Here is a 23061-nt window from a genome sequence, read left to right as displayed (position 1 = left end):
AAAACAAGTGTAGAATAAAAAAAATAGTAAATTTTACATCGATCTTTATTTTCTACTACTTTGGTCTTACTTTTAAAAAAATAACAATTTAATCTTTTATATTTTTAAAGTGATTCAAATTGTTTCTTTGGTCAACTTAAATTAATCTTCAATCTTCATCTCAGCATTCATCTTTCACCTTTTTTTCTCTTTCTCTACCTCTCAAATGCTTTTTTGTCCATTCTCGACCATACTTAACTTCTTCCTCCCTCCCACCCACACTCAACCTCTTTTTTAACAAAAATAATAACATAAAAACAAAACAATAAAACTCGTTTCTTGAATTAATAAAGAAAAAAAACAATCTTTTTGTTATCCTTTTAGTGTTGACAAAAATAAAATCCAAAATTTTTGAGAGAGAGAGAGAGAAGAAGAATCGAATAAAAGGGAACAAGAAAGGGATAAGTATTTTTGGTGGGGAGAGAAGGGAAATAAGAATAAGGTTGATGGAATGCAGTGGAGAATGGGGAAGAAAAAGGAATACGGAGGAGGAAAACGGAAAATGAAACAAAAAAATTAATTTTGAATATTAATAGAGTTAAAATTATATTGAATTATTTTAAGAATATTAAATAAATGAACTTTTTATAACATAAAATACTCGTTAAGAGGTGCACTTTAAGTCTAACTCAATTTCATAAAACTCGTTTATAAGTTAAGGTTTGTACCTACTTATATATAATAAATTGACATTTTCTCTAATCGACATAAGACTTCCAATCCACCCCTCACAAATTAATTATTTAAGTTATAATTTTTTAATATTATTAGTTAATATATATCATTTAATTGATGTGTCCGTATTTCTTTTGTAACAATTTTCTTTTACAACTTTTACTTATATTTGTAATAACATATATTTTTGTTAAAATAATTATTATTATTTCATGATCTTCTTTAAAAAGTTAATTACTAATCTCACATGTGTATATATATAATTTTTAAATATATTTTACTATACTTAAACAGAATAATTTCACATAAATCAATTGACATGTGTTTTTGTTATTAAAAATATATAAATGTCAATTTTATTTTATTAGAAAGAAAATAACATACAAATCATATTTGACTATTTCTCTTTTAAGATGTTTTGAGATTAACAAACTCTCATCTCATCTATTTGAATTTCCTTATTTATCTTCGCGTGAAAAGTTATCTTTCACAAGAAACTTATTAGATAATTATTAAAAATTATATATTATTTAACAGTGTTATTATTTATTATATAGACATAAATTGATGTTATCAAATTGGTATTAGATGTTAAATTAGGCTTAATTAAAGTCTAGTTTCCTAAGATGAGAATAGAATTTGAACTATGGTGCTATATGCTATTAAATTCCTCTTTATTCTCAGGTTCCATATTATGGGAGAGAATGTTAGAAATTTTAACATTAATTAAATGAATGAAGAAATTATACTATACAAATTTTTTATATCATAGGCCTTTAAAACTGAAAATATTAATGAAAGATTCTAAGAGTGTGGTTCTTATAAGATATTGTCATTTAAACAAAACTTACAAAAAACATTAAAGTCTTCAAATGGATGAAACGTGATTCCTTATATCACGATAAAAACTATTTAATTATTTCAAATTGAGTATTGTATTAATTTCCTTAATGTATCTCTATTAGAGCTAGGTACGTGAACAAGTTGGCGTGTTTAGACTTAAACTTATATAAATTAATACTATAAAAAAATATGTATATATAACCTGAAATAGATGAATTTTAATTTTTATAATTATTTTTTTCAAATAGCATTTTTTTCATTTTTATATGATTTTTTTCTCTAAATGAATAATTATAATTCTCAGTCCATTTTTCTTTTATTTAATTTTCGTAAACCTGGTTTTATTTTCCTCTTTTTTCAATGGAAAACAGGGTTACAATCTCTCCCACCTCTCTTTCACAGGTTCAAAACATAAGGTATCCTCTACCCGTTATCCACGTTCAACTTATGTATGTACGACATGCGTTGTCCCATTCTATTATTAGCATTGCCACCCACGTTGACTTTTCTTATAACCTTTTGAGAAACTAGACTTTGACAACCTTTGAAAAACAGCACACCGGTTAACAACTCTCCTTATTAAACGTTAAATAATACATATTTTACATTTAAATTACAAAATTAAAATAATTTTTAAGAGATAATCTTTTATACTTTTAAAAAAATAAATAAATATCAAATGAATATAAAGTTTTTATTATTGTCAAAATATTATTTCTGATTTTAACAAGTAACAAAATAAAGAGTCATCAAATTTTATTTGACAGCAATTTCTAATATAATTACAATTCTATTGATGCTCGTTTCTTGGATTATTCTTAGCATATCGTTTTTGATTATTGGATTGAATTTTAATTTTGTGGGAGAAATTCTTCAATATGCTCCCATCTGCCACGAGACCTCGCTTCTGAATATAAAACACTTTTTTATTTGTTTTGCGAAAAGTTCCACAGAAATGGAATGGTCGAAACTTCAGTGACCAAACACGTAAGAAACAGAGGTGTTGAAAAATATGTAGTTGGCGGCTACATAACCCTAACCAGGTCTTCGTCGTAACATACGTTTTGAGAGAAAGAAAACGTCTTTGTCGTTTCACCATTGCACACTGTACCACCAACAGGCGGCACCAGTTAACGACAACAGAATCTGCATTTTCCTTGTAAACTTCAACGCGTTATTTAATGATTTCCTACTTCCAATCACCCACATGTAATATATTTATTGGTTTCTTGTAACGAATTTGTATATAATTAATCTTCGACGGGTTTCCTAGACCAGCCATAACTGTTTCTGGATTTTTCAACCTCAGTTTTTATTCAAAGCTGTTACTATTCTAGGAGAGCGAAAAAACTAAAGGAATATACTCATCATAAGTGGCCTTCGAGGAACACTCAGGAGAAAAAGTCATCTATCCCAAGCCATCGACTCCTGTTTTGAAAGCTCTGTTCGTGCCATAAATTGAGCAAAGGGATAGCCTTTCCTCTGCCTTTCTTGATCTTTCTCCACTTCCAGACCTTTCTTTCTCTCTCACCTCTTTTTATTTTCTTTCTTTAAGCTTCCATCCTAGTTTAAGTCTCAAACTAGGTGAACCTTGTTATATATAAAACACTTTCATTTGATCTTCTTGGTATTGGTCTTGTGACTCTCGAGGTATTTTAATCAGAAGATTAGTTCGTTGCTTATACAGTTGAGTTGAGTGTTTCATCAAGTAACGTATTTCTGATCGCTTCTTCTTTACAAGATTTTAACTTTGGTACCCATCGTATATACCCATATACAGAGTCATCACGGAATTTGGTGTTTTGTCCCCCAGAGAATGAAGGGCCAAAATAATCAATACCCCTTAAACTCTGTTTCCAAGTTTTTCAATGCTCAATTTCACTTTGTTCGGTTCATCGCCTATATCGTTATTCTGGGCTTTGGTATAACCATTGGGGTTATCTTCAGTTTCTATCTTAGGAACTGCAACTTTAGTCTACAATTCACGCAGTTGTCACTCTCTTCATTTCCTAGAACACAAATCCTGCCAACACCAACAGCAAAACCAGAAATATCTAATCAAACTCAAATTCAGACACAGATTCAAACTCAAACAGAAATCCTCACAGAAACTCAAACTGAAATTCAAACTGAGATTGGTCATGTAGGATTGAAGGATTTCCTTCAGCCTCCCGAAGTTGTGCATGACATGGACGATGAGGAATTGCTTTGGAGAGCTTCAATGACTGCAAAGATCCCCGATTACCCGTTTGACCGAGTTCCGAAGGTTGCCTTCATGTTCTTGACAAGGGGTCCTCTGTTTTTGGCACCTTTGTGGGAGAAATTCTTCGAAGGGAATGAAGGGTTGTATTCAATTTACGTGCACTCCAATCCGTCCTACAATGGATCACGCCCGGAGAGTCCTGTATTTGAAGGTCGAAGAATTCCCAGTAAGGTCAGTTTTTTTTTATCCAGTTCTTACATTTCCTATTCTTTTATTGTCAATTATGGAAATGACTATTTTTTGTGTGGGTGGGATCGTTAACTTAGTCAACGACAAATATATCCTAGGTACCGATCTCGGATTATCATCTACTGAGAACCTATAGCTACCATAATTGGAATGCGTCATACAGTATGCAATTTTTTGTTAGAAAAGGAAAAGATCATATGACTGTATTTCGTATTCTATATTACAGATTTCTTGTTATATTCTTGTACTTGTAGCTGTGCAAATTGTTTAATGGAAAGAACAAATTAAAAGCCACAAAAATAAGAATTCTCTATTTTATTATAATCACATTCCCCAGTTACGAGGACTGCAATGTGGGATGCTGAAGCTTATTTTCACTCTCGTCTCTGGTCAAAATTATTTTTTAAAACTTAGAAAAAGTAAAACATGGTCTAAGTTGAGCGTTCTTTTGTTGTTTAGGATCACTGGAACGTAGAACTCATATTGGACATCCGATTAAAAATAAGATGATCGTTACAAACGATCCAATACAGTAATTAGCATTCAAATTGATAGTTCATGTCCCTCCCTTCACTGGTTACAGCTAGCTGCTACTGGATTAGGGAAACATTTCCAAATTAGCAAACCCAAAGTGACAAAAGGACAATGATGTTTACTACCTTTTAGTGTAAATTGTACACCATGTCAATTCTTTACGAATTGATTTATTTGTCTTATCAGAAAGTACTCATCAATTGTGTGGATCCTCTATTACAACCTTAATGTCTTGTGTTTAAAAAAAGAGTAAAACGAATCTCAGTCCTCACATAATAGGGTACTACCGTTTTTAATTTTATTTCCATTTATCTAGTTCCAATACCGACAATTTGCTTCAATTTAGAAAGAAACATTGGTCAATAATCTTCATCTCATTATCTGCTATTGTCATAATGCAGGAAGTGGAATGGGGCAATGTGAACATGATTGAAGCCGAACGTCGCTTGCTGGCCAATGCACTCCTTGATATCTCAAACCAACGCTTTGTACTGCTGTCAGAGTCGTGCATACCACTCTTCAACTTCTCAACCATCTACACTTACTTGATGAACTCTACCCAAAACTATGTCATGGCATTTGATGATCCAAGTTCGGTTGGCCGAGGCCGGTACAGTATCCAGATGTTGCCCGATATCTCCCTTGACCAATGGAGAAAAGGGTCCCAATGGTTTGAAATGGACAGAGAGCTTGCACTAGAAGTAGTATCTGACAAAAAATATTTCCCAGTTTTTCAAGAGTACTGCAAAGGTTCATGTTACGCAGACGAACATTACTTGCCAACGTATGTGAGCATCAAGTTTTGGGAGGGGAATTCAAACAGGAGTTTAACTTGGGTTGATTGGTCAAAGGGTGGTCCACACCCTGCTAAGTTTCTGAGGTCGGAGATTACTGTCAAGTTCCTAGAGAGTTTAAGGAATCAGAAATGCAATTATAACGGAGATAGCATCAATGTCTGTTTTCTGTTTGCTAGGAAATTTGCACCTAGTACTGTGTCAAAGCTAACGAAGATTGCACCCATGGTAATGCATTTCTAATACTACCATAGGTACAAAAACAGAGGTTACCTTATGACAATTCATTCATTCTTTTTTTATCTTGTAAGTTTGTAACTTTCCGGTATAGACTTGTTTAATCAAATAGGGTGAGTTCTCCATTGGTTCCATACATCTGTTAGACTAATGAGAACTGGATGTTTCAAAAACGGTGACAGTCGAGGAAATACAAAACCAATTGAAACATTTAATGCACCTGCGTTAGACATAAAAAACATGGTACGTCTGGAAACACAAGAAAGCGAAACAAATAATTTGGATACCTCCATATTCCTTGACGGTCAAAAAAAGACAACAAATGTCAATAATTAGATAAATTTCGCTAATCAAACCAGGCATGCTTACTTTTGAAACCCTCTTCATTACAGTCGACGTCAACCATTATTGCACAGACCCAACAATGAGGTTCTTTACCCACCTGCACCAAAACATATTTTTGCCCTTCACCTCTTTTTAGAGCCCTATTATTATGTTAATAACTCCTACATTAATTTAAAGCAGCTTCAATTAGCGGAAAACCTCGAAACCAAAATCAATCTTGGCATTTAGGAAAGTGAGCGAAGGACAAGCATCAAACATATACGAGACTAAAAATAATTAGGAAAACAAAACCCTCAATAATCTGATTTACAATACTACCACCAACCATCCACACAACCTAGTTAGCACCTAGTCCCTTATTTCACTGACTCGTTCCACACGCATCTTCAGACATGGAAGGTGACTCGGAAACAGAGTCCGTCGAGTCATGACACGGCGACACCTCGACCCCACGCAACTCCTCAATCATCTTCACCACGTGGCTCATCCTGGGCCGTTGATCAGGTGCAGCTGCGGTACACGTCATCGCAATCTGAAGCAGCCCCACCATCTCTTCCTCAATATCCTTATACCTCATCAGTTCCAAATCAAACACTTCAGCTGTCCATTCTTCCCTCACCACTGACTGGACCCACCTGGGCAGGTCCACCACCCCACCGTAAGCACTACCTGCACTCTCCACCACGGAAGGGCACTTCCCAGTTAGAATCTCCAGTAGGAGCACACCGAAAGAGTACACGTCAGACTTCTGGGTCTGTTTTCGACCATCCGATGCTTCCGGCGCGCGATAGCCGTTGGGCCTCCCACCCAATGGGCCTGGCCCCGCGAAAACCGAGAGCCCAAAATCAGACACGTGCGCGTTGCCCTGCTTGTCGAGTAAGACGTTGGTGGATTTGATGTTACCGTGGGTGAGTCTAATGGACTTGCACGAGTTATGAATGAAAGCCACACCTCTCGCCGCTCCCGCTGCTATTTTCAGCCTCGTGGTCCAGTCCAGTGGGGTTCGTCCGGGTCCTCGGTTCCCTGTCGGAAGCACATCATTTCGACCATCAGGTTCCATTTAATTACACATTTGCCACTACATATATAACTTTCAATTTCCTGGTGCAAAAACCTCCTATGCACTTTTTGGACATTCAGCTGCCAAAAGATAAAGCTAAAGGCCAAATGTTGCAGGAAAAGAACATAAAGCACTATAGTTCTCCTATTCTTTAATTATTTTTTATTATTGAAAAGCAGTCCAAGACAAAGGAAAATCAGTCTGCATGTTACAATACATTGTCCCGATTCCCAGGGGTTTATGATTGTGATTTGTACAACAACTGTTCAGTTAACAGTTCCTTTATCTACAATTGCTGGAAACAATGTATTAAAAAATTACTACAACGTTGCAATGAGGGAGAAGGGAGGAATCATCATAAAGAGAACCCACCCAATGCACATGGTTCATGATCAAAATTTGAAGGAGACTCGTAAGTGGACCCCCCCATGAAACCAACTACATCTAACCTACATAGAGGGTAACCTACACACGCTCTGGGTATGGTCCTAGTTGCAACGAAAATTAATTTCAAAGCAGTTAACCCACTCCTGAGCTGAGGGGCAGCTAAAGAACAAAAAAAAATGTAAAATTTTGTTTTATTTCATTCATGTGGCCTATGACATACAAGCAGACAAACAGAAACAGTGATGAAGGTGCAAATGAAAAAACGAAATGACGTAGGTAGGTTAGAGATACCGTGAAGGAGCCAGAACAAGGTGGCATTGGGCATGTAATCATAGACCAGCAACTTCTCCTCGCGCGCAAAATAGTAAGCTCTCAAACTAACGACATTTGGATGCCTTAACCTTCCCAACACCTCCATGTGTTGCTCGAATTCCCTCTTCCCTGTAATCTGCGCGTCCTTCAGTCTCTTCACCGCAACCACGTTCCCATCATCGAGCACTGCCTTGTACGCGGTCCCAAACCCTCCCTTTCCAAGCATTTCCGCAGATGCTCGCAGCAAGTCCTCTAGTTCAAACCTTTTCTCACCCTCGAAGAACACCATGCGACCCCTCTCAAACCCTCCCTGAGCAGGGTACGGACTTGACGAATACACAATCTTCTCACTCTCAAAAAGCTTCGTTCCCTTCCCTTCTTTTAACTTGTAGTTTCTCCAGAAGTAACAATACAAAAGCAAAGACACTATTGCAAGAACCAAAACATCACCAACTATAATAGCTATAAGCGCCACCGGGCTTATTTTAGAAGCACCCTTCTCGTGGCTTTTACTACTTGACGTTGGTGTTGACGTTTTTGGCATTGAGCTTGGTGAAGATGATACCGTAGGTGTTGGGTTGTTATGGTTCTGTGGTAACAACGGCGAAGCAATGGCGCCTTCTGATCCGGGTTTGGTTGGGTCGGATGCGCATTTTTTAACTGGAGCACCACAGAGAAACGGGTTTTGCCCGAACGATGATTCGGGGAAACTCGATAACGCTTTGGGTATCTCGCCGGAGAGGCGGTTGCCGGAGACGTTGAATTCTTGGAGGTCGGGGAGGTTGAAGGCAGGAATGTGGCCGGAGAACTTGTTTCCGTCGAGGCGGAGAGTAAGGAGGTGGGTCAAGTGGGAGACCGTCGCCGAAATCTCGCCGGAGAAGTTGTTGTTGGACAGATCGAGTCGGTAGAGGCGAAAGAGCGACGTGACGGTGCCTGGAAACTCGCCGGAGAAGGCGTTGCGAGACAAGAAGAGGAGTTTGAGGGCGGTGAGGTTGGAGAGGTCGGGAACGGGACCGGAGAAATGGTTTCCTTTGAGACTGAGAACTCGGAGCTGAGTTAGAGAAGTCAAGGGATGAATGGAGCCTTGGAGGTCGAGGTTTTCGAGAACGAGTCGCGAGACACGGTCGCCAATGCACGACACGCCGCTCCAGGAACAGGGGTTGGTGCTGCTGGTATTCCACGTTGTGAGCTTCTGGGAAGTGTCTGAAGCGGTTTTGAAGGCCACGAGAGCGTCAAAATCTGGGTTACTGGAACCTTGAACCGTGAGAAGAAGAAAATGAAAAACCAGAAAAGGAGCAAGGTGAGAGAGTCTTGCTGCCATTGTTACTCTCAGAGATAGAGAGAGGGAGAGAGAGAGAGAGAAAGTAGCGAGAGAAGAGTGTTTGCGTTTGAGGCTGTGTAAAAAGGTTGGTGTTAAATGTGGAATTAATGTGAAAATGAAAGGGCTTAACGGTAATGGAAGGAGAGTAATAATTTGGGTGGAGTTATTGTTATGGAGAGAGGGATTAATTGAAATGAGCGTATTGTGTTAATGCAGTTCGTGGTTTTGGTGGTTTCGGAATACTGACACATCGTTCTGCCTCAAAAGACTATACTAATATGCAACTTTTTGCTGTTACGTTCAACTGAAAGACCACTCTGTCGTTACTGTTCTCAAATGTTTATGACCAATAATGAATTGTGTTATTATTGGTAAGTAGTGGTACTAATCTTTTATTATTTTCTAATACGTTTGATGGAGACTTCATAATTTATTACTTTAGTTTCTATCACTTTTCACGGTACCACATCTAAGAATAATTCTAGGTACTTTTTTTCAAAAATTTATGTATAGTTATTAATATACGCGATTATACCATACTACTTACTAATATGCTTCGATTATAATATTTTGTTGATTTAATTTTGAAAAATTAAGCAGTAGCAGAAGATAAATCTGGGATCCAATAGTAAGTTGAATTATAGTATTATGGATGATAATCGGCTTCACATTTTGGTTTTGGACTTACATGCACGTGTTGTCCCATTTCAACGAAGCATTAAATACTTCTCTTTCTGCAAATGTTGAGCGTTTTCTTCTTCTCCGTCCTTTCTCCATCAAAATCTTCTTCATATTTTTTTTGCCCGTCCATGGGGAACTTCACTTTTTATGTTGCATAGCTTTGCATCGAGAAATGAAGAGTGGAGGACCAAAAACGGAGTTCAAATATGCTATAAATAAAGCTCAATATGACAGAGATAGATCTTGGACTCAGCTGCCAAACACTTGTTTATTTAATCTTTTGAACTAATACTCAATTATTCATTTTTTATTGCTAATTGCTAGAAGAATTGTTCAGAACTGAGGAGATCCGTGAGAAGCTACCTTTCTCTCTCCCCCTCTATGTGATCCGTACTAGAATCAGTCTGACACCAGCTTACTCTATCATGCCATATTGATTAAAACACGACTCTAGTGCTTAGTTCACATAACCAATCGATTAAAATTGAAAAGAGTATTATTTAAATAATTCTCTCTAAATTTAAGCCTTTATATGTATGTATAACTTATATTAAATAACTTTTTTATAAATAATTGTTATTTAAAATTTTCGATGTAGATGTTCTCACACGTTTCGTACCATTTAATTTGTGTTTAGTATACTTGAAATAATTTGAAAAATAAGAGAAAGAGATATAAGAAATAGTCAAAATGATATTGTTTATCTGAAATGAAATAGAGCAGGAAAAATGGTGAAATTTAGGTGTTCTGTGTTTAATAGAAAAGAAAATAGTTTTCTTTATGTATGACTATTATATTCATGGATTTTATTTTAATTTTTGTGTATAAATATCGTATGTTTAAATGATTTACATAATGAATCATGTAGGAATGATAATATTTTTATGTAATCTATTTACATAAAAATCAGGGTTTCGCAATCATATAATGGATTACGTTTCAGTTATTTGGACCTAGACAGTATCCGATAACAAACAATGTCAAAACTACACACAGAAAGTCATGAAAAAAAAAATTCATGTTTATGCTTTCATATGCTTTGTGTACTGTACCAACTATATTTAATAGGTCAAATTGTCTTACGCTCTACAAATACAAGACATTAATGATTAATTATTGGATTTGATTACCCAAAATATATTGGATTAATCAATGGACGTAACTGTCAGAAGTCTTATAAGTAGACAATTGATGTCCAGGTCCCCTTATAAGTAGACAACTGATGTCCACATACAATGATTTTTTTCTATTCCAATAAAATATAGACCTCTTTATGAAACATATATTTTTGAATGTCGGAATGTAGGTCAACAACCCACTGGAGAGTGGATCGTGTTCTCGAAGAGGATTGAAGATTAAAAGAGAGCAGAGCAAGGAAGGACGACCGACCCTCGGACCAATTCAACCGAAACATTTTGGCGCCCACAGTGGGGCCGAGCGGCATCCCCATAAGCCATGAAGAACCAGACGCGCGCTCGGTCTGGACATCGCTACTTCGGATCAACATCAGTTTTTGCAACTAGAGTAAAAAATTCCGTAATAATTCCTAGAGGCACGTCTTTTGTTTTAAGAACTTTTAGGAAGATTCAACCCTACATCCAACCTTGACAATTTAAAAATTATAATATAGTTGTTTAACTTACCGTTCAACCTTGTCAGGTTCTACCAACTCTTAAATTATAAAATAAAATTATAAAATATTATGCACACATGGTTCAGAACTGCGTTCAACCTTGTCAGGTTTTACCAACTCTTAATTTTAAATTATAAAATATTTTTCAGAACTGCGTTCAACCTTATCAGGTTCTACGGACTCTTAATTTTAAATTATAAGATATTATGCACAGGATGGTTCAGAGCGTTCAACCTTGTAGTTCTAACGACTCTTAATTTTAAATTATAAAATATTATGTGTAGGAAGATTCAGACCTTAACTTTGTTCCAATGCCTTTTCATTATAAATATTTTTGGAATGAAAATCTCTTAGCATTTTCTGTTTAGTTTAAGGAACAGATCCAAAGAGAACTCCTAGAGTTCGTCGCTGGGTACATAGAGCAATGAAGACTTAAAGCATTGAAGATAGACTTCCTAAATACAATGTGAGCGACCTCATTTAAAGCTCATAATAATCCCTACGCACCTCTTTTAATAAAGAGCTTGCTCGGACTTGGGAGACTTATGTATTATATGAAGTATACAGATCGGAATTGATTGTCATTAAGCAGGTCAACAACCCATTGGAGTGGATCGCGTTCTCGGAAAGGATTAAAGATCAAAAGAGAGCAGAGCAAGGAAGGAAGGACGACCGATCCTCGGACCAATTCAACCGAAACACTTTATAATCTATTCGTCAATAAGAAATGGACTTTACCTCATTCAATGATAAAGAATTGATTTATAAAATTGGTTTATAATATTAATATATTATAATTTTATTTTATCTTGTAAGATTTTTAAAACATTTTTTATACTAAAATATCGTATATTTACATAGAAAACATGAAATGTGAAAATAAAAAAGATATAATGTGATAGACTTAAACCTCAACTAAGATATACTATTGTAACTTTAATATTATATTGAGGTAATAAAAATTATAATCAATTGAATCTTACACAACAAACTCTGTTAAAAAGAATCAATTTATTCGGTTAATTATGTCGTAAGTGCACCTTTGCAGAGTTACATCGAGAAGAATCAATTTATTCTGTTAGGCTTTGTTCACTTGAATGGATTTGGAGGAGAATGATTTAGGAAATTTGAGAGGATTTGAAAGTAAATTTTTTGTTGTTTATTTGACGTGATAAATTAAAAAAATTTACTTCCAAATTTACTCTCATTTATCTCCAAATTCACTCAAATAAACAAAAAAAGATTTATCTTCAAATCCCTTCAATCACTCTTTTCCAAATCCATTCAAGTGAAGAAAGCGTTGTAAGTGCACTTTTGCAAGGTTAGACTTTAGTTAGGCATGGGTGCATTCTTATTTAGTTTTCTCATATCTTTTTTCTTTACAAAAGATCAATTCATCAACATTATTCGTTTTCTTAATTTAATATCAAGAGCTTGATCTCTTACAATGGTCTCTGCTTCCGCAACATCTCACATTTCCCTCCCTTTTCAAAACTCTTCTAACCCATCAACTTTTATTTTCTACCCTAAGAAAATTTCTTAGTTTGGTAGCAACAAATTCTTGTAATCAAAAGTTTATAATTCTTGAAATTTCTTGATGGCACAAATGTGCCTCTAAAGTTTGTCACTTCTGAAGATGAAGCAACTACCAACGTTAATCCTCAGTTTACGAAAAACATCATCATCTAATATTTATGTGACTTATCGCTTTGATGCCTTAAATATTGTCAAGCATGCTCAGAGATGGTGGGCTTCAACTCCACATCTGAAATATATAAAAAGTTTACAATATGTTACTAAGGTAAATGCAGCTCGCTTAATTTCCGTATAAAAAACGCTGACTAATTTTTTTACTCGTTCTACAAAATGTTTGGTCGTTGGTCTACGGATTGACATGTGATCCACATAAATTTATTATAAACATTATTTTTATTTAATTAAATTAGTAGAAATAATATTTTTATAAGCCCATCTCTTAAAATAAGTTATATTCATGATTTCATAATTTATAATTTTTTAAATACAAGTTTGTTGAAAATAGAAATAACTTTGAATTATACTGAAACACAAACGAGAGAGTTACTTTGAATGTACTAAACACAAGTGAGCGAGCTACTTTAGATGACTGAAGAAGAAACATATGTTGTGCTAGTTTGTCTGGATTTTAGAAATTTTGGTTCACGTTTTTCTTTAACTCTTATAAATATATTTAAATAACTAATTAACGTTTATATAATTAATTAATATAAATATAAATAAACTTAATCTTTGTTAAAAATATTTAATAAAAATATTTTTAAAAATTCATATGTAAATTAATTTTTTTTGAAGTTGAAGAGATAAAATTATTTAATTTTTAAAAAATTAAAACTAAATTGAGACAAAATAAAATGCAGATAAAATTGAAGACTAATGTAATGACATGACATTTAGTGTCAAGTTATATTATCATTGTTAGGTGATACTGTGTCAATTTGACATATGTCAATTTTTTTAAATAATAAAATAAATAAATAATAAAAAATATTTAAAAGTTATTTAAACAATTCAAAAAAAATCTGACATATAACATCTCTTTACCCGTATTAGTAGGAAACTAATGAAAATAATCTAATTGCTTCAGTTTTAAGAAAATCAAGACAAAATAAAAAATAAAAAACTTATACGAGAAAAGTTATAAAAGATAAGGACCATCTATTTAATTAAATCTTTAAAAAACAATTAAGCCCAGGTACGAAGGTTTTTTTGACGGTATGAATTTTTGGCTCGACTTTATATGGGTCAAGTCAAGATATTTAACGTCAGCTTTAAGTTTTAAGCTGTGTCACATCATTATCCATTAATTTCGTTAACTTATATTTAACGAAAGGGACCAATCTGACCCACTATTTTAAAAGTTAGGACTAATTTAAAACACTTTTATAACGAGGGACTAAATTGAGATTTTTCAACCAAAGTGGGGACTAAATTGGCTATTAAACCTTATATGTATGTATAACTTATATTAAATAACTTTTTTATAAATACTTGTTATTTACAATTTTCGATGTAGATGTTCTCACACGTTTCGTACCATTTAATTTGTGTTTAGTATACTTGAAATAATTTGAAAAATAAGAGAAAGAGATATAAGAAATAGTTAAAATGATATTGTTTATCTGAAATGAAATAGAGCAGGAAAAATGGTGAAATTTAGGTGTTCTGTATTTAATAGAAAAGAAAATAATTTTCTTTATGTATGACTATTATATTCATGGATTTTATTTTAATTTTTGTGTATAAATATCGTATGTTTAAATGATTTACATAATGAATCATGTAGGAATGATAATATTTTTATGTAATCTATTTACATAAAAATCAGGGTTTCGCAATCATATAATGGATTACGTTTCAGTTATTTGGACCTAGACAGTATCCAATAACAAACAATGTCAAAACTACACAGAGAAAATCATGAAAACAAAGAAGTTTATGTTTGATTATCTAAAATATATTGCATTAATGGTTAATCGATTAATCAATGGACGTGACTGTTAGAAGTTTTATAAGTAGACAATTGATGTCCAGGTTGCCTTATAAGTAGACAACTGATGTCCAGATACAATAACTTTTTTCTATCCCAATAAAATATAGATCTCTTTATGAAACATATCTTTAAATGTCGAAGTGTAGGTCAACAACCCATTGGAGAGTGGATCGCGTTCTCGGAGAGGATTGAAGATCAAAGAGAGCAGAGTAAGAAAGGACGACCGACCCTCGGACCAATTCAACCGAAATATTTTGGCGCCCACCGTGGGGCCGAGCGGCATCCCCATGAAGCCACGAAGAACCAGACGCACGCTCGGTCTCGACATCGCTGCTTCGGATCAACATCAGTTTTTGCAACTAGAGTAAAAAATTCCGTAATAATTCCTAAAGGCATGTCTTTTGTTTTAAGAACTTTTAGGAAGATTCAACCCTACATCCAATCTTGACAGGTTCCAGTTTTCATTATAATTTAAAAATTATAATATAGTTGTTTAACTTACAGAGTTGCGTTCAACCTTGTCAGGTTCTACCAACTCTTAAATTATAAAATAAAATTATAAAATATTATGCACAGATGGTTCAGAACTGCGTTCAACCTTATCAGGTTTTACCAACTCTTAATTTTAAAGTATAAAATATTGTTCAGAACTGCGTTCAACCTTATCAGGTTCTACGGACTCTTAATTTTAAATTATAAGATATTATGCACAGGATGGTTCAGAGCGTTCAACCTTGTCAGGTTCTAACGACTCTTAATTTTAAATTATAATATGTGCAGGAAGGTTGAGACCTTAACTTAGTATAAGGAATGGATCCAAAGAGAACTCCTATAATGAAGACTTAAAGCATCAAAGATAGACTTCCTAAATACAATGTGAGCGACCTCATTTAAAGCTCATAATAATCCCTACGCACCTCTTTTAATAAAGAGCTTGCTCGGACTTGGGAGGCTTATGTATTATATGAAGTATACCGATCGGAATTGATTGTCATTAAGCAGGTCAACAACCCATTGGAGTGGATCACGTTCTCGGAAAGGATTGAAGATCAAAAGAGAACAGAGCAAGAAAGGACGACCGACCCTCGAACCAATTCAACCGAAACACTTTGTAATCTATTTGTCAATAAGAAGTGGACTTTACCTCATTCAATGATAAAGAATTGATTTATAAAATTGGTTTATAATATTAATATATTATAATTTTATTTTATCTTGTAAGATTTTTAAAACATTTTTTATACTAAAACATCGTATATTTACATAGAAAACATGAAATGTGAAAATCAAAAAGATACAATGTGATAGACTTAAACCTCAACTAAGATATACTATTGTAACTTCAATATTATATTGAGGTAATAAAAATTATAATCAATTGAATCTTACACAACAAACTCTGTTAAAAAAATCAATTTATTCGGTTAATTATGTTGTAAGTGCACCTTTGCAGAGTTACATTGAGAAGAATCAATTTATTCTGTTAGGTTTTGTTCACTTGAATAGATTTGGAGGAGAATGATTGAGGGAATTTGAATTTGAGAGGATTTGAAAGTAAATTTTTTGTTGTTTATTTGACGTGACAAATTAAAAAAATTTACTTCCAAATTTACTCTCATTTATCTCTAAATTCACTCAAATAAACAAAAAAAGATTTATCTTCAAATATCTTCAATCACTCTTCTTCAAATCCATTCAAGTGAAGAAAGCGTTGTAAGTGCACATTTGCATGATTAGACTTTAGTTAGGCATGGTGCATTCTTATTTAGTTTTCTCTTATCTTTTTTCTTTACAAAAGATCAATTCATCAACATTATTCGTTTTCTTAATATAATATCAAGAGCTTGATCTCTTAGGTCTCTGCTTCCGCAACATCTCACATTTCCCTCCCTTTTCAAAACTCTTCTAACCCATCAACTTTTATTTTCTACCCTAAGAAAATTTCTTAGTTTGGTAGCAACAAATTCTTGTAATCAAAAGTTTATAATTCTTGAAATTTCTTGATGGCACAAATGTGCCTCTAAAGTTTGTCACTGCTGAAGATGAAGCAACTACCAACGTTAATCCTCAGTTTACGAAAAACATCATCATCTAATATTTATGTGACTTATCGCTTTGATGCCTTAAATATTGTCAAGCATGCTCAGAGACGGTGGGCTTCAACTCCACATCTAAAATATATAAAAGGCTTAATACCCTATTTTGTCCCCAGCTCGACAATGTCAAATTAGTCCATCCTTTAAAAAGTGCGTCAATTACGTCCTTACTTAATAAAATTTATATCAATGAAATCCTTTCCGTTAAATCCGTACAAACGGCGTTAATTATTTCTCTCTCTTCTATTAACACCGTTTGTACGGATTTAACGGAAGGGATTTCATTGATATAAATTTTATTAAGTAAGGACGTAATTGACGCACTTTTTAAAGGATGGACTAATTTGACATTGTCGAGCGAAACTGGGGACAAAATAGGATCTTAAGCCTATATAAAAAGTTCACAATATGTTACTAAGGTAAATGCAGCTCGCTTAATTTCCGTATAAAAAACGTTGAGTAATTTTTTTACTCGTTCTACAAAATGTTTGGTCGTAGGTTTACGGATTGACATGTGATCCACATAAATTTATTATAAACATTATTTTTATTTAATTAAATTAGTAGAAATAATAATTTTATAAGCCCATCTCTTAAAATAAGTTATATTCATGATTTCATAATTTATAATTTTTTAAATACAAGTTTGTTGAAAATAGAAATAACTTTGAATTATACTGTAACACAAACGAGAGAGTTACTTTGAATGTACTAAACACAAGTGATCGAGCTACTTTTAGATGACTGAAGAAGAAACATATGTTGTGCTAGTTTGTCTGGATTTTAGAAATTTTGGTTCACGTTTTTCTTTAACTCTTATAAATATATTTAAATAACATAATTAATATTTATATAATTAATTAATATAAATATAAATAAACTTAATCTTATTAAAAATATTTAATAAAAATATTTTTAAAATTTCATATATAAATTTTTTTTTTGAAGTTGGAGAGATAAAATTATTTTATTTTTAAAAAATTAAGACAAAATAAAAATGCAGACAAAATTAAAACTAATGCAATGACACGACACTCAGTGTCAAGTTACATTATCATTGCCACGTTTGACATATGTCTATTTTTTTAAATAATAAAATAAATTAAAAATTAAAAATATTTAAAAGTTATTTAAAAATTTCAAAAGAATCTGACATGTAACATCTCTTTACCCGTGTTAGTAAAAAACTAATGAAAATAATATAATTGCTTCAGTTTTAAAAAATCAAAACCTAGAGACAAAATAAAAAATAAAAAACTTATATGAGAAAAGTTATAAAAAATAAGGACCATCTATTTAATTAAATCTTTAAAAAACAATTAAGCCCAGGTACGAAGGTTTTTTTGACGGTATGAATTTTTGGCTCGACTTTATATGGGTCAAGATAAAGGAGTTTCCTTTTTTTTATCTGAATTTTTGTCTTTAATTTCTATAATGTGTGAAAGGATCAACATATTCTTATTATACTTAAATATATTATAAATTATATAATTCAAAAATATTTTGTTAATATTTCAAATTATAAATTCTATAACATAGGTCTTAAATATGAAGTATTATAACTTAGATACGCAGACAAATATATATATATATATATATATATATATATATATATATATATATATATATATATATATATATATATTATGGAAATGAAAGAAAAAAAATTATAGAATACATAAATAAAAACCCTAAAATCAAAAGGCATAACGAACCATGAATAAAATTGGGGAGTGGTGACATTTATTGATCATCTATTGGTATTCAGCTAAACAAACAAATTGCAATCAATATATCTTATCCAATTAAATTTAAAATTTGATTTTTATAATTTGAATCTTATTGTATATCATCAAAAAACAACATATATCTGTAAACAACACGTTACAGACACTAATCAGTAGGATACGTAGTGAGACGTGTAAGTGGTGTGATCAGAGGAACTAGGAGGAGATCTTGGAGGTGAAGATAGATAAGGTTTTGGTGGTATTTGCAACACCTCCAAGCTTCCTTCCATCATATCTACCACTCTACTCATTGCTGGCCTCTTTGATGGCTCTGTCTGAATACACCACAAGCTCACAATAATCAACTTTCGTATCATTTTTCTATCACTTTCACTTTTTATGCTTCCCAGTCTACCCTCCTCATTCAGCTCAAGACGCTTGTAAACCCACTGTGGAAAATATACTTCGCTTGAACCTTCACCTTCAACATTCTTATTCATCTTTGCCCCCACCATTTCCAAAACCACCATCCCATAGCTATATACATCAGATTTATGAGAGACTCCTCCAAAATTTCTAGAAAATACCTCAGGAGCAATATATCCTATAGTCCCCCTAGTTCCCAATAAGGACACAATACTTTCCTTTTTCTGACATATCTTAGCCAGTCCAAAGTCTGAAATCTTGGGACAGAAATCCTCATCAATCAATATATTGTGAGGCTTTATATCAAAATGCAAGATTTTAGTATTGCATCCTCTGTGTAAATACTCTAATCCTCGAGCAATGCCAATCGCAATATTGTGGATGGTTTTGCAGGTTAATCGAAGACTAAGCTTATGTGGATCCTTGTCTTCATATAAGAACTTCTCTAGAGATCCATTAGGCATGTATTTATATATGAGAGCTCTTTTAGAACCTTCCTGACAGAATCCTAGTAAACTAACAATGTTAACGTGAGAAGTGAGACTGATGCTGGCAACCTCGTTGATGAATTCCTCACCGTTACCTTTGGAGTCGCTTAAGATTTTCACTGCCACGAGGCTTCCATCGTTTAACTTGCCCTTGTAGACGCTACCATAGCCTCCTTCACCCAATTTGTTTCTGAAGGAGTTGGTGGCCTTCTTTATCTCTGAATAACTGTATCTTTTGGCTGCAAGATGACCGTGGGTGTTCAGAAACATCTCAATGATCTGGTGGGTGGGGTTTCTCTTGTTGTAATAGCGTCTTCTAATGTACCAACCACCCAAAACTATAACTCCGAGTGCTCCACTCACGCATGCAACTGCACAGTTTATACATAACAATTTAGAAAAATAAAGTATACTGTTATTTTTACAACCAACTATACATACTGTACATTTATTATTTTACTTTTTTTTTCTTTATAAATACAAAAAAGAAAATATTTTTTAATGACCAAATATATTCTAAAATGCATCTAAATGTTAAAAAACATTTTTCAAATATTTATGGACACCAAATAAGTAGCATTAACAGTTAATATACACTTAAGGAAAAATTGATAAATTTATATGTTTTATATATGATGTGATAAGAAGAGAGATATAGAAGGAAAAATCAAGTATGTAATAAGTATATAGATAAAATCAGGTTTATAGGTTATATGATGTGATAAGAAGAGAGACAAGAAGAAAGATATATGTAATGTGGATAAAATGAATGTGTATATATGCACGGTTACTTCTTTTGTATCATTTTGTATCCATTTGATTAAAAGAAAAAATATTTTTCACTGGTTAAAAATAACATGTGTATAAATTAATTTATAGAAAAAATAAAATTTTCAACTTATAACTGAATTACTAAATTAGTTTAAGACAATAAATTTCTCAGTAATTTATATTTGGTTTCATAATACTTGTACTAAAAAAATAGTTGTTGTAATAAAAAATATCAAAAATACTAAATTAAGAAAAAAAAGCAATTATTTAAGCCTTTTTTTATATATGTTTTTAGAACCTATATTCCTATTTACAATAGTTTAAGGTTTAATCCTTTTCGACATCCCTATTTATGTACGAATGTCTCAATTGGGTCCTCGTTTTCTAAAGTGTATCAAAATAATTGATATCAATTGAGTCGTTTCCGTTAAGTTGGCTGGACGGCGTTAAAAAAATTGATGAGTGGATGCTGAGATGACGAAAGAACGCTCGTCCACCAGCGAACAAACGCTCGTCCATCAGCGAACGAACGCTCGTCGACTACCGAACGAACGGTCGTCCAGTGTGGAACGAACGGTCGTCCAGCAGTAAGAGGTCGACGAGCGTTCGTTCTCTGGTGGACGAGCGTTCGTTCGCTGGTGGACGAGCGTTCGTTCGTCATCTCAGCATCCACTCATCAATTTTTTTAACGCCGTCCAGCCAACTTAACGGAAAGGACTCAATTGATATCAATTTTCAAAATTAGGGACCATCTTGATACACTTTAAAAAACGAGGATCCAATTGAGACATTCGTACGTAAATAGGGATGTCGAAAAGGATTAAACCATAGTTTAACTATTGCTCACTTGACAATAGGACGAAAATAAACCCTGTATACAATATTATTAGTAAAGGGTCGAACGAAGAGATTTAATACATACCTGCTATCACTATAAGACGAGTTTTTGTTGATTTCTTTCCTGAAAAATTACAAAAATATGCAAATATTTCTTAGTTCGCACAGCAACATAATCAGATAAGAAAACAAATTATTATATAGAATAAATGGGGAATTAATTAACATGTAAATGATAAAAATAAAAATAAATATAAAACAAATTAGAAAATAAGGTTAAAAAAAAGAAAAACATATTTTTTACCATGTGTGTAATTGGTCCGTTTCAAATACTTTTCTAAAAAATAAATTTAAATGAGTCAATAAAATAATAAGACATGATGATGTAGTATAAAAAAAATTGTTATGAAAGTGGTTAACATAATCCTTAAAAAAATGTGACTTGTACGTCTCTTAAAAAAGTTTGAAATTACTAAAAAAAACCTTATTTAAACACTACATACCAAGTCAAACGAGGTTTTGAGATAAGACAGGATAAAATAAAAACTAGTTCAAATGCCTGACAAACATATCTTACGTAGTGAATCTACAACAAACAGAATTATATATAAATTTTGTGACATTAAAATAGTTATTTAAAGAATTATTTAATGTTTTTACATATCAAAACATTTGTAAATCTTCTTAAAATAAATCAAATCTCAAAAGCATCTTATTCTAAAATACTGTAAAATTATTGCATTTTTTTAGTATTAAACATCATAATTATAAGTCGACGAGACTCCAGCACAGCGACGGTGGTAGAATAGATTTTAATGTTCAAGGATCATGTTTGATAGATTTTTGTATCATGTAACAGAGGGAACGAACCTTGGTCACAGTAAAACATTCCGGTGTTGTCAACTCGACATTGGCCTCCATCAGCATACAGACACCTAGAACAGTTCTGAGATAATTCTATTCCAATTTCGATTTCATAAGTTACGTACTTGAAAGGGTCGTTGGGATCAAGATCCACAGACTGCACGTCGAAGCTTGTAGGAAGCTGAACCATTGTACATCCTTTGAGGTGACTGTAGCTGGAAGAAGGGTCGGTGTCCACCAGTGAATATAGTGTTTCGTTTCTGCAAATTGCTGAGTTAGAAACAGAGTTGTTTGGTGGAGCACTGAGGGCGGGTCTACATCTGAGTACGTCTACGTAATGATTTAAACGAGAAGTCTTAGCCAAGGGTGAGCTGACTGTGAAAGTATAGTTGTGGTTGAAGGTTTCACAACTTCGTTGTAGCAAAAAGTCGCGGAGTTCATCGTCTTTGACGGTGATCTTAAACTGCTCGAGCTTCACAATATCAAACCATTTATTGCTGTTTTTAATGGTTTTTTGGGCCCCTGGTTCGTGGTCATCACAGCCATGTATCACCAACATGCCACAGTCTCGGTGACGTATGTCGGTGAAAGGAAAACTGATGTTGCCGAGATCGCCGCAGTTAATCACGGAAGGACAGCTACCACCCAATACCCCTTGTACAAGGCATGCAAACAAAACGACTCCAGACACATGAAGTGCAGCCATCTTTGGGTTGGTTATTTCTGGAGAGTGCTACAGTAGTCTCTTGATTGGGATCAACCTAAGTCTTATTGTAATGGCCTCCTCAAAGAAAGTGCGTGAAGAACAGAGGAAACAGAGGTCACCACGGAAATGTCAGCAACAGACAAGAAAAGGAAAACGACCAAACAGTGTTGTTGTTATTTTCCACCGCACTGACTTTGACATTGCAGCCGTTTCTGACTGAGTCAACATGCAACAATATTATTATTACATTGAACCTAAGATCAAACCAGTTCAAAAGTCTATTTTGTCGAGTCTCTGCGGCGCA

The 23061-nt window shown here is 33.5% G+C and overlaps 3 protein-coding genes across 3 annotated transcripts; 1 reads left to right on the top strand and 2 right to left on the bottom strand.

Moving 5' to 3' along the window:
• Positions 1 to 2636: 2636 nt before the first annotated feature.
• LOC124834071 (glycosyltransferase BC10-like) lies at positions 2637 to 5708 on the top strand. The gene is made up of 2 exons (XM_047308676.2): positions 2637 to 3991; positions 4945 to 5708. Exons 1-2 carry the CDS (start codon positions 3374 to 3376, stop codon positions 5578 to 5580), a joined length of 1254 nt encoding a protein of 417 aa, XP_047164632.2. The 5' UTR covers positions 2637 to 3373; the 3' UTR covers positions 5581 to 5708.
• Positions 5709 to 6118: 410 nt separating this feature from the next.
• On the bottom strand, positions 6119 to 9180 carry LOC124834036 (leucine-rich repeat transmembrane protein kinase family protein). The gene is made up of 2 exons (XM_047308628.2): positions 7658 to 9180; positions 6119 to 6942 (listed from the first exon to the last, which is right to left on the bottom strand). Exons 1-2 carry the CDS (start codon positions 8997 to 8999, stop codon positions 6281 to 6283), a joined length of 2004 nt encoding a protein of 667 aa, XP_047164584.2. The 5' UTR covers positions 9000 to 9180; the 3' UTR covers positions 6119 to 6280.
• A 9475-nt stretch (positions 9181 to 18655) lies between these two features.
• LOC124834004 (LEAF RUST 10 DISEASE-RESISTANCE LOCUS RECEPTOR-LIKE PROTEIN KINASE-like 2.1) lies at positions 18656 to 22994 on the bottom strand. Its single transcript, XM_088096398.1, has 3 exons — positions 22058 to 22994; positions 21273 to 21311; positions 18656 to 19950 (listed from the first exon to the last, which is right to left on the bottom strand). The coding sequence occupies exons 1-3, from the start codon at positions 22755 to 22757 to the stop codon at positions 18836 to 18838; spliced, it is 1854 nt and encodes a 617-aa protein (XP_087952524.1). The 5' UTR covers positions 22758 to 22994; the 3' UTR covers positions 18656 to 18835.
• Positions 22995 to 23061: the final 67 nt, after the last annotated feature.

Source organism: Vigna umbellata, chromosome 8 (genome assembly GCF_029865625.1).
Source record: "Vigna umbellata cultivar VRB3 chromosome 8, Vumbellata_1.0, whole genome shotgun sequence".
Taxonomy (NCBI): Eukaryota; Viridiplantae; Streptophyta; class Magnoliopsida; order Fabales; family Fabaceae; genus Vigna; species Vigna umbellata.
This window is presented reverse-complemented; position numbering and strand designations above follow the sequence as displayed.